We start from the raw sequence: 18,364 nt of genomic DNA, 5'->3' as shown, positions 1-18,364 counted from the left end.
TTAAATTTTCAGAAAGTACGGTCACCGACGAATAGAAAAAAGGTATAACACATTCCGCAACGATAAATAGGGACGTAATTATACGTTCCTGTGTAAAACCTAACAAAATAAATGTGAAAAACATGAATTTTGTTTAGGTAAATTCCACATTTACTGGCAACCCTGAGCTACCAGCTAATTTTAAGTGTGATATTTGTGTTCAGCGCCTCGAAATCTATAAAGATTGGCTACTTTCGTTTCTGTAAAAAAAATCCACTGTAGACCAGTGTAATTAGTGTAAAAACATGGTTCAGCCATTTTATCCTATATATCAAGACTCATAGGGAAACCAATCATGAATCCGTAACCTACTCTTCAAGACGAGTAGTGTGATATGTCGCATACTATACCCTGACAATCAACTCTATAACCTGTCATTAGCTCACTTCAAATGTATCAATTTCTGCAAAATGTACCTGCCAGAAATTTCATGCTGTAGGATGTATCCAAGATTCTATCGGAGGATAGGCTCATGTATCACTCATCAAGAGAAGCCGTTGGATATGACGCACGCTAGATCATGGCCGATGTCTTTATAGCTCGTGATTATCACACTCTACGATAGCTACATGTGGAACCGACTCAATTGGTTACCCTTAAAAGGAGATTACACCCTCTTGGCAAGACAAGCCTCGAATCATGGGAGGAAGAATTCCCTAGCTGGATAGTGTTTACCAGGGCGTGGCCTTGGTGTATAGTGTGAGAGCTAAGTAATTTACACGTCACAAGTCATTCAGTCCACGTCATAATAATGAGGCTCTAGGTGTGATCCATGTTAGCTCCAAGTTGACCATTGTTGCACAGGAAGGGATAGTTTGAAGACACCAGCTGCATATAATGAATGTTTCCTGCATACAATGCTCGTTACGTGATTTGTGACACGTCATATTTTCACTGGTTTTCTGAAAACTGAAGAACAACTCTTTCAATTTCTGGAAAGTGAATCCATACAGTAAGTCGATATAACCGATTTTTCCGAACATGTATGTGGTCATGTTTCTGAATCTTGGTAAATGGAACTGATTGCGTACCAAACCAATCATGTGAGCGACGAAGAAACGATTTTTCGTGTCGAACCTCTCACTCAATCCATGGTCCCGGATGTACTTGTGGATGCTCTTTGAGATGCACTTAATTCGAAAAATGAAGAAAAATCTGAAGGGCTGAAATTTTGCTATCACTCCTTCGATGATAATTTCAACATCATTCTCTCATACATTTCGTAGAGCTCTGGATGCGACATGAGTCGTGCACTATGTTTCATGAGGAGCACATTCGATCCAGTTTCTGCCACCAAAACTTACAGCCAGTCTATAAATATGCCTTGGTCATGATGCCAGAGATATTTCTACGTGAGAATGACACCTGGAACTTTCGGAAGTTTCGATGTAACGCGGACACCTACTATTTTTGAATCAGCAACAGGCTGATCAGGACGAGACACAAGCGTGACTTTGGCATCCTCGTTGAATACAAACATGGCAGGATCAACCAACTTTCCCTATGCACTAATGGCTTTTTGAAAGGTGGAAGAACGCTTTGTTTTATCACCAGGCTTGAGAAAACCATACACATCTTTATGCCCACCTATGAGCGAGTGTTCTTCCGATGTACATTTCATACGTGAGTGCGCTCTGGTCGACATTCAGTATTTGATCCTTTATGTACTGCTTTTGTCAATCTTTCAACCATGTTGCGAACAGATGGAGCAGCCTGTACTGATCGCTAGAGCTCGTTTTTCTTTCCAGCAATTGTGATAAATTTTGTGATTGTCCGCGAGACAACTTTCATTTCCTTCTTAATCTTGTTGATCCAAGATCTGCTGGCCCCGAAGATTGTGATTCCACGTAACTTTGCTTGACATATGCCTTCATCAGCAATATCGGGCTTGGTGAATCGACGGAACTTCGAACGTTGATCGTGAAACCAGAGTTTGACACGTTCATTGAACTGCTTTTGTTTCTTGGTCTTGTTTGTGCTTTCCAGGAAGCGAATCATGAGCTGAATGTCAACTGTCGTAAATTTGACGTGTGCCCTCTTCGCTGCTTCACGCAGTTTCCATCCTGTGGGTGCATCTGCGTACGCCTTGATAACGTCTCTTATCTTTTCCTGGGTCATTTCCTCCAAGCAACCGATGCTTGGAAAGACGCAAGCTCTTCATTGGCAGCAAACTCTGGATCGGATTCGTCGTTGGCTTGTGTCTTGGTTGGCTGGTTTGACGATGTATCCATCGACTCTGAAATGTTCACATTAACAATGGCGTCTTCAACTTGCAATGTTATTTCTTCGAGGCAAGCATTGGTTGCCATAATCTTCATCAAAGTGCTGACTCTACGAGTGATGGCTTTGTCACCTTTGGTAGGTGTCATATCATTGCTAACTTTGTTCATGCTGCAACGAGCAATGACAGCTCCTTTAATTGACTCTTGTGAGGGCATAATAGCGAACACACTGTAGAAACGGCGAGTAAGTCACAAGAGGACTATCGTAACGTTAGTGTGAAGCAGGTGAAAAGATACAGTATTTATATTGCAATTGAAATCCGACAAGTAACCACAGAAATGTTTCCTGCTAACTATGATTGGTTCCACTTTCCGCCGCATTTATATTCCTTTTTGCCGAGCACTAGAAAGTTCTAAAAATTTCTATTCAATTCTACTTGAATGTTCTAAAATGCTCGTGCAAGTTCTAGAATGTTCTAGACTTTTCGCAAAAGTTCTTGAATCTCCTAGAATTTTCGAGAAAGTTCTAGTATGTTCGCACAAGTTCTAGAATTTTCTAGACTTTTCGAGAAAAATCTAGAATGTTTTAGACATTTTGAGTAAGTTCCATCATGTTCGTGCATCTACTAATATGTTCTACAAATTGCAAGAACGTTCTAGACTGTTGTTTCGAGTAAGATCGAAAATGTTGAAGAGTTGTCGAGACAATTCTAAAATGTTCAATACGTTCTAGCACGTTCGAGTAGAATTCCATGGAAGTCTAAAAGTTCCTCGCACCTTCCATTAGAATTCAATGGTAGTTTCGACAACTTTCTATACGTTTCTCATACATAGTAATATACTCGTAGTGAGCTTATGACAATTTATAGAGGTGTCTGTCAGGGTATAGCGTGCGATGTATCACACTACTTGTCTTGGAGAGTAGGTCACGGATTCATCATTGGTTCCGCTATAGGTCTTGGTATATAGGACAAAATGACTGAAATATGTTTTTACACTATTTGTGTCGTTCCGTGAGAACCGCACCAAACCCACCTGAACAATACTCTAAGGGTCGGTACAAGTAATTTGCTCTATACGTCAACATGGTAGCCCAATTGGTTTGTCGGACCACCCTATTTTGGGGTGGGCTGTGTTAGGTCCGATATAACTTTTCCAAGGGGATTCTTCCACCACATGACGCGTATTTTCTGAACATGTAGAGGTTGACCCCGCATTCACGTGTTCAGAACCGTGTACATCCCGTGGAAGTCGAGAACACAATGGTAAACAATAAACAAAACTGCGAGATGGCAAATCTGATTGGTAATCGTAGAATTTTCCTCTATGACCTAACGCACGATTTTGAAATTTTCGCGTTTCAATCTGTTTGTCCCTCAATGATCAGCGAGATTTTTCCAATTTGAGCGATTTTTCTCGAAACATCTGGTTACTATGTTGCCAACTGCTACTTCTGATTTCGGAAAACAAATGTTCCGTGTTCTCTCATCTTAGTCTCAGTTCAATCACGTGCAGAACACGGTATTGTACAGTCTCTTAAAGAAAATTAATGAAATTATACAATTATAAAAGAACCCGTAGAATGAGGATTTGGTAAGAAGTACAAATCCAAGCAAACTCATGGATACGAAGTACTTTACCACAAACTCACATGGATTGGAATCAAACTAGAAATTTCTAGCAACGAAAGCAACAACGAAAAAGTAGACTATATATGAACATAATACACAATGGAGTCTGCAACCCTTTATTACAGCAAAGGGCCGCGGTGGTTCAGTGGTAGAGCATTCACCTCTGCTGCTTGGGGTCCCGGGTTCGATCCCAGCACCCGCCAAGTGAACTTTGTGATGGACAAACACCGTGTGCGTGGGTTTCCTCGGGGGTTCTCCCGTTTCCTCCCACTTTCTTCATTCCACAATTTCCTTCATTACTCATCATTACCGTCTCCTTTAGACTAACAGGCATAACCGTGGGACGTAAAACTCAAATATTTTATTTCATTTTTCCTTTATTACAGCAATGATATGTATGTTGTGTAACATCCCAGATGTTTTGTATTTCATAATTCTATTACTCACTGGACATTGATGATCAATTGTTTTCTCTTTCGTGGGTAATTGTTAAAGTGAACTAATAAAAACTCAGCTTGCTCAAAAGTTAACTATGTTCAAAATTTAATTTGAATGAGTTCAAAAACTTTATCGTGAAAAGGTTGGCATGACAACTTCGATTTCATTTTATATAATAAGATATTAAACGCTTTATTACGTTATTAGTTCTGATATATTCTTCACTTCTTCACGTCTTTATTACTTTTGCGGCGAGATACTTTTACGATATCAAGTGTTCTGTTCAATGATCATATCAAATCTCTACACATCAATAAGTTCCTACTGGAGAAACGGTTTAACCTACTCCAGAACCTTCTTTCCTTCCGTGTCAGCGATTCTTTAACACAATATTGGACTATGCAGTTACGAAAATTATTAGGAATATCATACTGCTAAGTTTGAAAGACTGTTGAAAGAAAAAAAATACAATAAACATAGTACAAATTACAAAAGTATGTTGAAACTTCCAGACATATGTAAAATTATACTATGTATACAAATTTAGAGAATATTCAAGTAAATTGTAACATAACAATATAGAATATGGTAGTTGTACTTACCCTGAAATTCTCACTCATGAAACAATATACGAAAGGATTCACGCAGCTATTGGCATTCGCTAGCCAATGGCATGTAAAATACGCAATAGCGTAAAATCGTCTATCACTATCTTGGACGTATGATTCGAAGCCAGGCATGAAGTAATACAGCATTATAAATAACTGTAGAGGTAACCAACACAGGGCAAATAATACGACAATCGTAACTAGCATTTTTATCACCTGTAAGTAAATAGAAAAGAATTCATTGTCATAAATCAATATATTGTTTTGTTATTTAAAACAACAACTTGTAAATTAACTCGTTTTACAACATAGATATATGTTTGTACTCTTTATAATCTACAGTTCAACTAACACACATTTCATCATCTATAATAATAAAACCATCTAATGTCCACTGCTAGATTATTAACATAGGTCTAATAAATCAGCTTTAAGGAACTCCATCTTCTATTAATGTCAATTCAAATTTTTATGAACTTAACCTGTATACAATTGAACGATTGTATGAGCTTAACCTTTCATCCTATACAGATAGATCATACATTTTTGGTGTTAACATCTTAGGTGCACGATAGATTTTGAATTTATTGAATTTCAGTAAGGTGAGAGTATTTCTTTCAAGAAGTGAAAGCAATAAGAAAACATTGACTAATGGCAATGTGGATTATGGAAAACAAAGAAGTATTTTGCTGTACGTAATAATTACAAAAGTCTGACCGCGAATGGAAACTACTATTTTGCATCTCAAAGTGAAATAAGGGCTGTTACTCAATTTTAGTGTGCAAATCCCGGGGGGTTGAGGGGGACATGTCCCCTCCAATCTTGGAATTGGAGGGACTCTATCTCTCCAATAATCCAATTTGAAATATGTTTTTTTGGGGAGAAATGTGATGATTTGTGTCCGGTTGCCACAAAGGAAAGTGAGATGAAATTGATGTCCCCCATGAGCAAGCCTCAAAGCTGCCTGCCTCCCAACGTTAAAGACAATTCTGCTCCCCTGCTACTCCACAGCATTGTTTGCAAGTTCATAAATATTTTGAACATCGCTTAAAAAAAGTTTATGGGAACAGTCTTACCTGTTCCCTCCAATGTTGAAGACAGATTTGCACCGCTGATGTTTTCAAATCTGTTGACCTTTTCCGTAAAAAAAAAAAAAAAAAAAAAAAAAAAAAAAAAAATTGTACAATATGGAGATTAAAATATCTAATAAACAACTAGCTGAACCTGCGCTCTCTACACAGCGCATCTATCGCATATGAGCCATAAATCTCCTTCTCATTCCTCAACATTTGTATATGTCCCTTTACAAACACAGGTGAAAGACGTATTGATTTAAAAAAAAAGCCAAGGGGTATCATAAAGGGGATACTTTTTTCGATTATTTTTTCTCAATATCTCGCACCGTTTGCAAGATTTGAGCCTACTTCCGGTTGGAGTTTCTAATTCATGTATAACCAGTGTTTTCTTTCTTCTTGCATGCAGTATGTAATAAGCAAATATATTACATACACGATTAATTATAATGTCAGTTATACATGGTGTTCATTGCGCAAAACACTCCAAAAATAAAGGTTCATCTTAGACTGGAGAAATGGTTATCCTTCCTTTCCCATTATTATTTGCCCATGAAACAAACGCCTAAGACATATACAACCCCTATATACAATAATGTGGTGTTGGAATGTATAATGCGTAGGATGTGATGCTTTAGTTTTTTTTAATTTCAACCCCGGAAGTACCCGTAAAATTGTAATAAAGAAATAGTGGCCATGTTTTTTAAATATTCAATTAGAACTGGACAATCTACATGAAATTTGCAATCGATCAGTGAAAACGTCATCTTTCTAGAGCCTGTAGTTTCCGAGATCTCATTGTCGAAAGGGTTGGCCACAAACATATAAATTTTCAGAAACATGTAGTTTAAAAGAACTCCAAAGATGGCAGCATAGTACCTTTGCATTCATTTTGGAGAAGGCTTATGAAAATACAGAGCTTTTGAACACTAATTTCATGTCATAAACTTTATGAAAAAGATATAGTTAACTAATGTAGACTATTTAAAGTACAAATACTTAAATGTTTGTCTCTGTTAAACGTGAAATCACACATAACCGTAAATGAAAGATTTGAAAGCTAAAGTTATAGGTTGGAACTCGGGCACTTTCAAATGCTATTGTAGCATTTTAATAGATAGATTGATGATTGATTTGTAATAAATATTCGGTATCAGTAACTCTGATAACAACAACACAATGTAATTAATATAGATCTGAAACATTCAAATAAAATTCAACTCTTCAAAATTGTATAAAATTCCACAAATACAAACTCTCTTTGTCGTTTAGCCTGTGCTGAATCGACTCGCGCTTATAGTCATCACGCGAATTCTCTCGCCCTAGGTATTTACAGCAATCCATCATCATAACACACCCTACCAACAACCGATACCTTGTTTCAAAATCTTTAATGGTTTGGTGGAACCTGTTCTTTGCTTAATACACCAAAGTTTCGTGCAATTAGTAAAGGCAAGAGTAAAGGAAATGTAACTTCAAACTCATGTGGTATGCGGCACTTTTTGGAGCATTCTCTTCAAAATATGTTGCCATGGTCATGTTTGACATTGGTAAAAAGTTGTTGGCAACATCGATAAATGCGTCCCATGAGATATTGCCCACGTCATTTATGCTATACTGTATTAGTAAATAGAATCTTCAATAAGTACGCAAAAAGATATGACCTATAAAAATATTCTCCCTCAATCTCTCTTAATCATGGTATTTAAAGGAGGTAACATGTCGTTTTGGGAGATCAATTAATACAAAACATTACTATATTTTAAATACATGTAGTGTGGGGGGTAATTTGAAACTATCCAGTGCCTTTCATACGTTCTATTGTCTCATTCCAACAGTAAACACGGGAATTTAGTGTACCCTACTAGCTGACCAAATAACATCACTCATCTTTATCTAACATAATAAACCGTCGTAGATTTTCATGAGGAATATCGAATAACCTATTGACACACTTGGTGGTCATTTGGATACCACTGTGTAGCAGAATTTCCTAAACTCATTTTGCTTGAACCAATAATCAGACACTAATCTTTTAGTTCATGGACTATTTCTAAGCGGCCAATCAAAGTAGGAATATCACAAGAGTACGACAGTTCATCTTCCTTGTAAAACAAAAGTGATAGATATTTTAGTTCGAGTCCGATTTTTTTTAAAAAGCTCTAGCACCTAAGAGGAATTTTTATTTCACTCTTGATCCCTAAACTTTTTTTTTCGCTAAGACATGTACCAAATCATTCATTCAAATTGTGTAAAATGTTGTAGACTCCCGCATGCTGAATCTGGCAAAAACTCATCATTGTCAGCTTACAACGGAACGAAATTCATGTCTAAAATAGGTTTATCCTCGAGCTTAATTTGAATTTAAACAATTCTAAATATAAGGTTTCCATGTTACATATGAGATTATGTTCCGTTTAGGATTCTTTGTCACCAAATACCTGCATATATACAATTAGCGAAAACTTTTCTGATTGTTCATATACCGTTTTCTGATACTTCTCAAGTTTGTCATGATATTTGTGAAGTCACAACAGCAAAATGCACACCTCAAGCAGGTACACGTAACGCCTCATGATGGCGATGGTGCAACAATTTTCAAGATCTCGTAAAGAATGGTTGAAGAGGTAGGAGCGTTCATGCGATAGAAAAACGGAACAAAGTATCCTGTTCTGGCCTCCAAGGAACTAAGTTACATTCGTAAATAAATATATTAAGTGAAGGAACATATTTTGAAATATTTAAACAATTAAAATACCTTTCTGCAGATGCTGACGAAATAACTATTTCTAATACAACATACATTACGTACTATATATCAATGTACAGATTGTACGAAATATGCACAGAGAAAAATCCGTTCTCCAGACAGCGGTATATTGTACAAATATACGGTATCCTCTTGCTTACTATAGAAATCAGTACGGAGCATACGTTATCCGTATGCCACATAAGCACTGCCCTTAGATGTTACATCATGCCGTTGCAGGATGTCTGACATTTAACAGTTTTCCCTATATCACATGCATATACTTATATTATCTTCGTCAGCTATATGTTATATACGTCCATTTGTATGTGAGATCCTGACCGCCTACATTGTTTCATACGGAAAGTACGTATAGATGGAACACTTATACAGGAAGTATTATAAAACATGCGTTTTCAATTATACGTCTGCTGTACGTTAAGTCCAAAAACTACAGGAATTACGCATGTAACCTATCTTTTTAAGTACGCCACCTACATTTTTTTCTCAGTGTGCATGGAAGAAATATAAAGCGGTTTTGTAACCTGAACATTGTATTTTACCAATTTGTGATAAGATTTGTATAACTAAAATTTGTATAATTATAATTATTTAAAGTGACGTCTATTATTCGTAAAACGTGTATCTGTTTGAGATTCTTGATGTGGTGAGTGATAGATAATTTACATAATTTTTTTCGTCTTTTATGGATTAATGTTCAATCAAAGAGGACCTGAAGGACAGACCTTGAGGATCATTTGTGGAATCCGGACTATAGTTCGACAACAGCTATTATAGATTATAGATGATAAATCTTGGCTACTAGTGGATAATAACGAATGAATCGTTGAACGAGAAATTGCGAAGAATAGAGAGAAATTCAGAGAAAATGCATGAATATGCTGTTATTTACAATAAACCAGTGTGATCAGGATCAAACCAGCGACCCTTTATTTACTAATTTAACCACTCAACCAATGACTCGCTGCTCCTTTATATTTACTTTTTCTTATAGTAGACAATGTATTACTGGAGTAAGTGACAGTTACGTATATTCCAAGTCACTAAGTTCGCGATTTCTATTCAATTGAGGTAATGTTTTATTATCGTATAATGAAGGAATCACTCTGGCACAGGGATAACGCTCACCTCTGGTGCGAGAGGTTCGCGATTTGAACCGAGGCCATATGAGGTGGCGCTGGACATCATGTCCGTCGGTTCTCTCGAGTATACTACTCCCGCTTTGACCCACATTCCGTTAATTCCATTAATTCTTTCCCAATCACTTACTTTCATAAATTGTCTGTCTCCTTTACCCAACAGAACTTAATAATGGGTTATAGATTAAAATATTTAATTTCATTTTAAGATAAAAATACAAAGTTCCTCGGCATTAGCTATGCAATGATAATAATAATTCTTATATACATAGATGTGCCGTACCATTTTAACTTACACAGTTACTGTGGCAAAAATTTAAAAAAAGGTTAAAAGAACGCTGCGTCACATACACATCATTCAGAGTAAGAACACAAAATTTCTCTCTATGAAGCCTTCCATAATCGTCCCTTTGCTGTACATAACTAAAATCAAAACCGTTTCATATAGATATATAAAAAAATACAGTGAAGGAAGAGTAATAGGCTATAAATAAAATTTATCTCTTGATAACTGCAAAACTGGTCTCGGTACCTTTTTCTTGCTCTTGAGCTGAACTTGATCCCGTCCCTCGTGAGCATTCCCCGGAGACGCTCTCCTCCACATTTTATACGCGATAGAAGAGTAGGTGAAGGCAAGCGTCAAGAGGGGAATTGCAAATGTCACGCTGAAGATGAACACAGTGTATAACTGCCCGTGAAGTGGAAGTTCCCAATTCTCCGCGCAGTCCCAGTGATATCTGAAACGACAAGACAAGAGAATGAGAGACACATACAGAGGAAGGAATATCGATTCTCATGTCTCCCCTGATATAGAGACAGATTACAGTTTCAAACAAAAAGATACCTTCTGCGTTTGAATCCCGCAACGAAACTTTTATTCATGTTTGAAAGTATCAACCCATCTAAACCTTCGGATAAAATTTCTATTATTTATTCTCGTATATTTATTTGTTAATGAGTTATTCGTCCTATGTTCCTGCTCCTTTAAGATAGAAGAGATTATGAGAAATACACAGTGGTGGTGAAATCAATGGTCCAGCAGCTTCAAATAAATCTATTATTTGGACAATATATAAGGCCACTGTTGATTTCAAAAGATTTCACCATGAAAGAAATTTCAATACACTGGGTGTGAAAAGTAGTACAGCAAAAATACTGAGAATCCACAATATACACTTTACGAGACACTGCCCACAGGAGCAGAAAATTTGGGTTACACCCTGTAATTATCACTGCATAAGACACATGCATTGAGCGAAGTTCAAACCCAGAACATACAAGCCTTACATTAGCCAGTAGTTGGAATATCTTATTTTATTTTAAAATATTTCAATATTGATATAATTTTTCATTACCACCTCACTCGATAAGCTCGCGAATGATTTTGTAAAGTAAAAGATATGCATCCATTGAATTAAAAAGGAAAAAAAGAAGTAATAGAAAGAAACTTGATAAATTGCAAATGCGAATCTTAATCCAAAATACCCTTGGTAATTTGGTTATTATTATTATTATTATTAGTAGTAGTAGTAGTAGTAGTAGTAGTAGTAGTAATAGTAGTAGTAGTAGTAGTAGTAATAGTAGTACTAGTAGTAGTAGCAGTTGTTGTTGTTATTGTTGTTGTTGTTGTGGTGGTGGTGGTGGTATAAGTAAGGTCCATTCTGTTGTACACCATTAAGAAATGCTTGATGTAAAGTTTTAAAATGAATTATGTTATTGGTTTCATGAAACATGTACTAAATCGTTACTTTAAAAAAAATATATCGTACGAATAAAAACTCTCAATTTACATCGTACGAATAAACTACGAGGTGTGGTCATGGTGGTCCAGTAATTCAATGGCGGCAAAGAACTCACCTCAGGTTGGAGCGTTCCTGGTTCCGGCCGTATGAGTTTGTAGTAGACATCGTTGTGTTGCTGCGCGTTCTCAGGGTTGTCTCGTTTCCTCACATATTTAAAGAAAAGTACAGCGTGGTGTAATCGAGTGGTATGAGGCGTTAGGCAAAACTCATTGTGGGTTCGAGTACCACTGAAAAACTTAAGGACTATGTTGACAACCGTGAGGCAAAACCCATTGTGGGTTCGAGTTCCTCTGAAGAAGATGGGGATTATGTTGACAACCGTGAGGCAAAACCCATTGTGGGTTCGAGTTCCTCTGAAGAACTTGGGGATTATGTTGACAACTGTGAGGCAAAACCCATTGTGGGTTCGAGTCCCTCTGAAGAACTTATGGATTATGTTGACAACCGTGACGCAAAACCCATTGAGTATTCGAGTTCCTTTGAAGAACTTAGGGATTATGTTGACAACCGTGAAGCAATACCCATTGTAGGTTCGAGTTCGACTGAGGAACATAGGCATTTAGCTGATAACCGTGAGGAAAAAACATTGTGAGTTCGAGTTCTGCTGAGAAACATGTTTATTAAGCTTACAACTGTTAGGCAAAACCAATTGTGGGTTCAAGTTCCACTGAATTACACACGTATTAAGATGACAACCGTGAGGCCGAACATCTCGTGAGTCCGAGTTCCAGTAAAGAACATTATTATTAAGCTACGAATAATGAGGAAAACTTCTCATGAGTTCGTTAAGCTGACAACGAACAGGCAATACTGATTGTGGGTTCGAGTTCCACTAAAGGTATTAAGTTGAGAGTCGTAAGGCAAAACCATCATAGGTTAGAATTCCACTAAATAGCATGAGTATTATTAACTGTCTTGGGTAGTTGTGAGTTTATGTCTCTGTTGAGTCTGGTATCGTGTCTGTTTCGAGGATTCACAGCATAAGTAAAAGTTAATTAAGAACGTAAAATAATTTGGATAGTTCAGTTTTCAACACACGAAGGAAGGAAAAAGCTGCAGAATGCTTCTATGCAGTGAGAATCTTCCCAAATTTAATCCCATGGCATGTGGAGTTGTGGTGGAAAACATTGTTTCAATGAGTTTTTTCAAGTCTTTTCCGGTTCCTACCACACTTTAATACTATTTAATAATACTCACTTCCATTAATCATTTGAAGACCTTGGTGGAAAAGTGACCAATCCCACTCCTCCATGAAACATGCGTTTTGTAACTGAAGTGTCGTCTAGTGTTACTCACTGAACCAAATTTATTGTGGAATATGCAATAGTATTCTGTATCTACTCCTACAAAGTAAAATATCTATGTTACTTAATTTTTTTCTACATTAAAACTGCATTTCTCTCCAAATCACAAAATTGTGGGATAGGCCCTTCTTCCATTGACCCTTTTATTTCATCTCTTCTATCATATATGCCATAAGTGTGCGAGGTATAACTAACAGTTTAGAACAAATGTTAACTAATCCCTTTTGGATATACCATTTATGGTCATTTCCCAAGGAAACTGTACGTACGAATTTGATGCAATAAGGGCGTAAGTCTGAAATATGCATTTGGAGAAAAACGATGTTGAATTTTTTTTCTTACATAGAACAATGTAATATGCACACTTTATTCCGATATTGAGTTGAAATTTTTGAGCTTGATTGAGGAGGCTAGACAACCATGGTAAAAGCCATTTATGTGTTTAATGCAAAAAGGGAAAACCTCGCTTGCGCTCTTATTACATCAAACTAGTGGTAAAAGTGAGGGGGAACGCGGTAAGACGCCGTCCCCCCACCTAGAAAAAAATATGTAGGCGTCCCCCCAGTTCCTTAAAATTTACAATACCCAAAAATAGCAGGGTGGATTGTGTGACGTCATGCCGCTATCTACCATCCTCCTACATTTTCAGATCCAATTTTAACCCTGCATCAAACTCCTCAATTCAGCCCATGAAAAAACATCGTTATTTCAAAAACTAATGAGAAATCCAGTGTTGAATAGTTACTATTGATTTCTGAAGTTTCAACAAAAGTATCTTAATTGTATTTGATCTTTTCTTTCTTTACTTTCCGTCTTTCAGTAATTTAAACGAAAAATAAAAGGAAACAAGAGTATAGACAGTTGGTTGGTAACGGCAGCAGCACTGAGTTCACGCCGTTTGAAGTATATCCTAACTAAACCTTTTCTCTTTCTTTTGTTTTGTATATCTTCTTCCAGGGGAATGTCAGGAAGATACCTGTAAATATAAGCTCTGACCCACTACATTTTTCTTCCTTTTCTATTGTAGTGCTTCGCACTATTTATTATTGATGATTCAGTGTAAATTAGACAAATAATATGAACCTTACCATTTTTAATATTTATTTTCATTTTCATCTTTTTAAACATAGATATTTCGTAATCTGTAATTTCTCAATGCCTCATGTTGTATGATAATTATTTTCAAACTATTATGATTGGAGTTAACAGCTCAGCGTTTAATTGTAGCTCAAACTTCCTGGTTTTCCGCAATTCAAAGGGATAAAGTTATTAACGTACTAAATAGTTAAAGTGGTTAAATGTTGAAAGCACGTCACTTCTAATCCAGATCCTACCTAGTATGTCTACTTATTAATAATCTCCAAGTTAAACATGAATGAGGTTTTAGTCTAGAATATTCTAAGCTTTCATATCCTTACTTTGATTTCAGAAGATAGTCTATAATTCCAAACATGTGGAATACTAGAATAATTTCAAATATTTCCTGTTTAACAGTAAAATATCGCGTCACTGGTAAGCCGTTTATACCTTATCGTACCACCTATGGAATAATTAATGCATCAATTTGAACTAATCTAACTATATCGGTTCGTTGGACGAATATGAGACCAGAACTTGAAAACTCACTTTAAATATTCTAAAGTAATATTTCATTCTTACATAACTTGAATCACTCGTCGTAAGTTGAGTCTCCGAATCAATCGTCGTACATTGAGCCTCCATAATGCACAACAATGATTCAGTCCAGAACGTATTTTTGTCGGATACTGTGAAAGACTGTTGCTTCCAAGAAATTCATTACTCAACCTACTGGCCAGATATAGCACCGCAGACTTCCTTGAAATATTATATATTTATTTCATACTTACTAGTTTCCTCTATATTACCTTGTGGTTTTTCAGTACAATGTCACACAATTTAGTAGCATGCACTCGTTCCCGCCTGAAACTAGTTAACAGTTAGTTTTGCATTATTCAAATTCGGGAAATACATACCACGTAAAGTTTTCTTCAATTCGAGAAACAGATGGTAATCATTAGGTGTCAAGTTATGCTAATAGAGATTGTGTGGAATGATTCTCAATGTAAAAAAAAGAAGAAGAAGAAAGTTCTTTGATTTATGGGCTGCATGGTGTCTTCGTTGTCTTCTAGCTGTAATAGTCTCGAATGCAGTTTTCCAGTATGATGTTTTCCAAATGCTTGTTGTAATGGTACAGACAAAAATCTGAAATAATACTCCGAATTTATTTTGCTCTCCTCTGGTAGGTAATACACTACAATTATCCCATCAAAATATACATCTCCAAAATGAACTCTAACTATTGTTGCCTAAAGAAAAACATGTGCGAACTTTTCAAAGTTATAATTTATTCAGGTCTGCAGAATTCGTTAGATTGACCTTTCTTTGTTTTATATGATCCAGGTTTCGTGTGTTGTTTTTAACGTATGCAAAAAGTGATCGTCATAAAGTTGCAGTAGATCTCGAAGCTGGAAAGCTTTAGCTCCGTTCACCTTTTTTTTCTGATCCCAACAGTCGAAGTCATCAATTTGAAACAATACTCAGGCTTAAATGATTGCGCATAACGCATGACCTCATTAACTTGATACGTACTAATGTCCACATTTGCACTAATTACATGACCAACAATCTGTCTTCAGCCGTTATCTTTGACAATATCAGACGATATAGCCTCCTCGAAATAATTCAGTTTTTTAATTTTCTTTTAAAAAGATTTTATAACATCTTCCATAGCACAATGTAAACATCTTAGAAACAAATCTGTTACTTCTGAGGCTGCCAAATTATATTGACCGTTAGAAAACTTTCGGTCAAAACATGCTTAGTGTCAATAACTGTTAATAATAGTCCAATATTGCGTTGTTATTTCGACTTTTCCAGAAGTTTGGAAATATTTCTCATTGATTTCGTTTTATTAAAAGTCGATCTGAAAAGGTAGGGGTACGCATTACGTCACGGTGTCCCCTGTGCCTATCTTTATCCATTGTAATTTTGAAGGAAGTGGAGAGACGCCATATTTATTGTCTGGAAGTGGAAGAAACGGCGTCCTCCCTCGTTCCCCATCACTGTTACTCCTAATCTAATGTTCTTACAAATCTTTCCTGTCTTCCAACGACATGTTAGATTTTACGTTTCATTCCGCCTTTGGAAACGATGCCATCTGCCAAGTGGATATTCTGAGCACAATATTCATGTTCCATCTTCAATATTTCTTCTGGAAACATATTTTCAGAAAAAACAAAATTGACAAGACAATATTCTTGTCTTTTTTTTGTAGTTGTTTAAAAAGCTTAATATTCCACGTCCGTCTTTGAGTCTTGGTCCTTATTTTACAACAACCAGTGTTGCCAAAATGTTGACACAAAAGGTCGCTAAACGAGAGGTGAAATGATTCCAATTTTGGGTAAGAAATTGCTTTAAAAAAAATGTTATTCGTGAAATTCGTTGTCCATAAGCATTGTTTTAAAGTTGTAGATGCAAAATAAAGAATTTGTTCTTATCACATCTTTGTCAACAAGGAGCAACCAATCCTTGAATTCAGGGTTTATTTCACATTGTTTCGAGTACTTTTGTTTATATTTTGAAGTCCATATAGTTCAAAAAAAATTAACATTAGAGTACTTACGTTATGCATTAAAAAAAGTGCAGAATAATTAAAAGATCCCAAAGATAGATCTCGTTGCTATCGGTAATGCTGTATTACTTGTGTCTCTCAACGTAAGATCTGTGAACTAAGCAGTGTTGCCAGACAGAACAAGCAAAATTACACACACATTCCGTCCAAATTGCACAATTTTACACACAAGCTGTAAGACAGTGCACACAGCATTACACAATACATAACTACCTATCTATATGTATATTATGTTTAATGACGTACATACCTACTGTATACGTACACTCATGTCCAAAATGATTGTCGCATATCTATAACAGGCCTGTAGAACGGATATATTTGGATAATGATATCGCAGGGTACATTTAACACTTACTATGTGTATAATCGGCAGACATGTATGTCGTAAATTTCATGTCAAAAGATCTGTAAATAAGAATAATACAACGAAAAAACTTTTCTTGTCCATTTAGCAACATTTTGATGTACTCATTCTAATTTTCGTATTTATATTTTTTTTAAACATTTTTCTGACCAGAACAAAATGAATTATTTAATAACTATACCTGTTATTTTATTTTATTTTATATAAATAACAATAGATTTGTAAAATTGCATTGACAATTAACATGTATTAACAATGTCATTATAGATTATCCAGAACTATGGAGTATATTTATTATATTTTTTTCTATGAAATTTAGCACAAATATACTTGTCCCGATTATACACATAGTAACAGTACTACCCAAGCAGCACACCGACGTCGAAAAGACGTGGTTCTTTTGGTGTAAAACACCGTAAAATACACCGAACATGACGTGATTTACACGTCTTTTCCCACGTGGAAATGTCCGGGAATATGACGTGATTTTTATGACGTCTTTTATACGTCATAGAATATGACGTGATTTCTATGACGTCTTTTACACGTCTGGGGGAAATGAGGCAGCGAGAAGCAAAGGGGTGTAAGTGACATTTGCAATAAAGTATGGATGACTCAAAAATGGATTCTGCACAGCTCAATATACAAACTGAATGGTGAAGCCCGTCGCAGTCCAATAGAATGTCTACCCGTGAATGCTCTACGCCGAACTTCATTATGCAGTTTGTATATTTTGCTATGCAGAATCCATTTTAGACACATACATACTCTATTGAAAATGTCACTTGCAACTCCTTTGCTTCTCGCCGTCTCAAATGTGATGAAGGTCTGACAGGATTGTTCAGTTCCAAATGTCAAAACCATTAGAAGTTGATGTGCATCCGCAGTTTTGACATTAGGAATCTCAATCCATGTACTACCTCGTTTATTCGCCACACTTTTCTGGCTATTTCTCACCCCTATTCAACCGATTTGCACCAAAGTTAAGGTTTAGGCTACTAGGGCTACCTAGTTTTGCCCTTGTAAATTTGAAACAGATCGGTTGAATAGTAGTTGAAACAAATAACCCATAAACTGTGACGGATAATGGAGATCCTACTATACATGGATTGAGATTTCTAATGTCAACACTGGATACACATTAATTTATGATGATTTGGACATATGGAACTGAATAATAATAATAATATCTACTCTAAAACACACAGCTTACAACACATTTCTAAAAACATGATCAATAAGAAAAAGTCATACTTTTTCTTTTTTCTGAACTCCGTTTTTTTTTTTTTTTTTTTTTTTTTTTTTTTTTTTTTTGACAG

General features: G+C 36.1%; 1 protein-coding gene across 5 annotated transcripts in view; it reads right to left on the bottom strand.

Moving 5' to 3' along the window:
• The window catches only part of LOC145693481 (RYamide receptor-like), a 338,943-nt gene that overhangs the window by 9,491 nt on the left and 311,088 nt on the right, over window positions 1-18,364 (bottom strand). For all 5 annotated transcript variants that reach the window (XM_081769539.1, XM_081769548.1, XM_081769529.1 and 2 more), the window contains 2 exons: window positions 10,453-10,657; window positions 4,933-5,154 (listed from right to left, as the gene is read on the bottom strand). In XM_081769539.1, the coding sequence (XP_081625665.1) occupies window positions 4,933-5,154; window positions 10,453-10,657 (427 nt within the window). The remainder of the gene's footprint in view (window positions 1-4,932; window positions 5,155-10,452; window positions 10,658-18,364) is intronic.

Source organism: Thermobia domestica, chromosome 1 (assembly GCF_964235325.1).
Source record: "Thermobia domestica chromosome 1, izTheDome1.hap1.1, whole genome shotgun sequence".
Classification (NCBI taxonomy): Eukaryota; Metazoa; Arthropoda; class Insecta; order Zygentoma; family Lepismatidae; genus Thermobia; species Thermobia domestica.
This window is presented reverse-complemented; position numbering and strand designations above follow the sequence as displayed.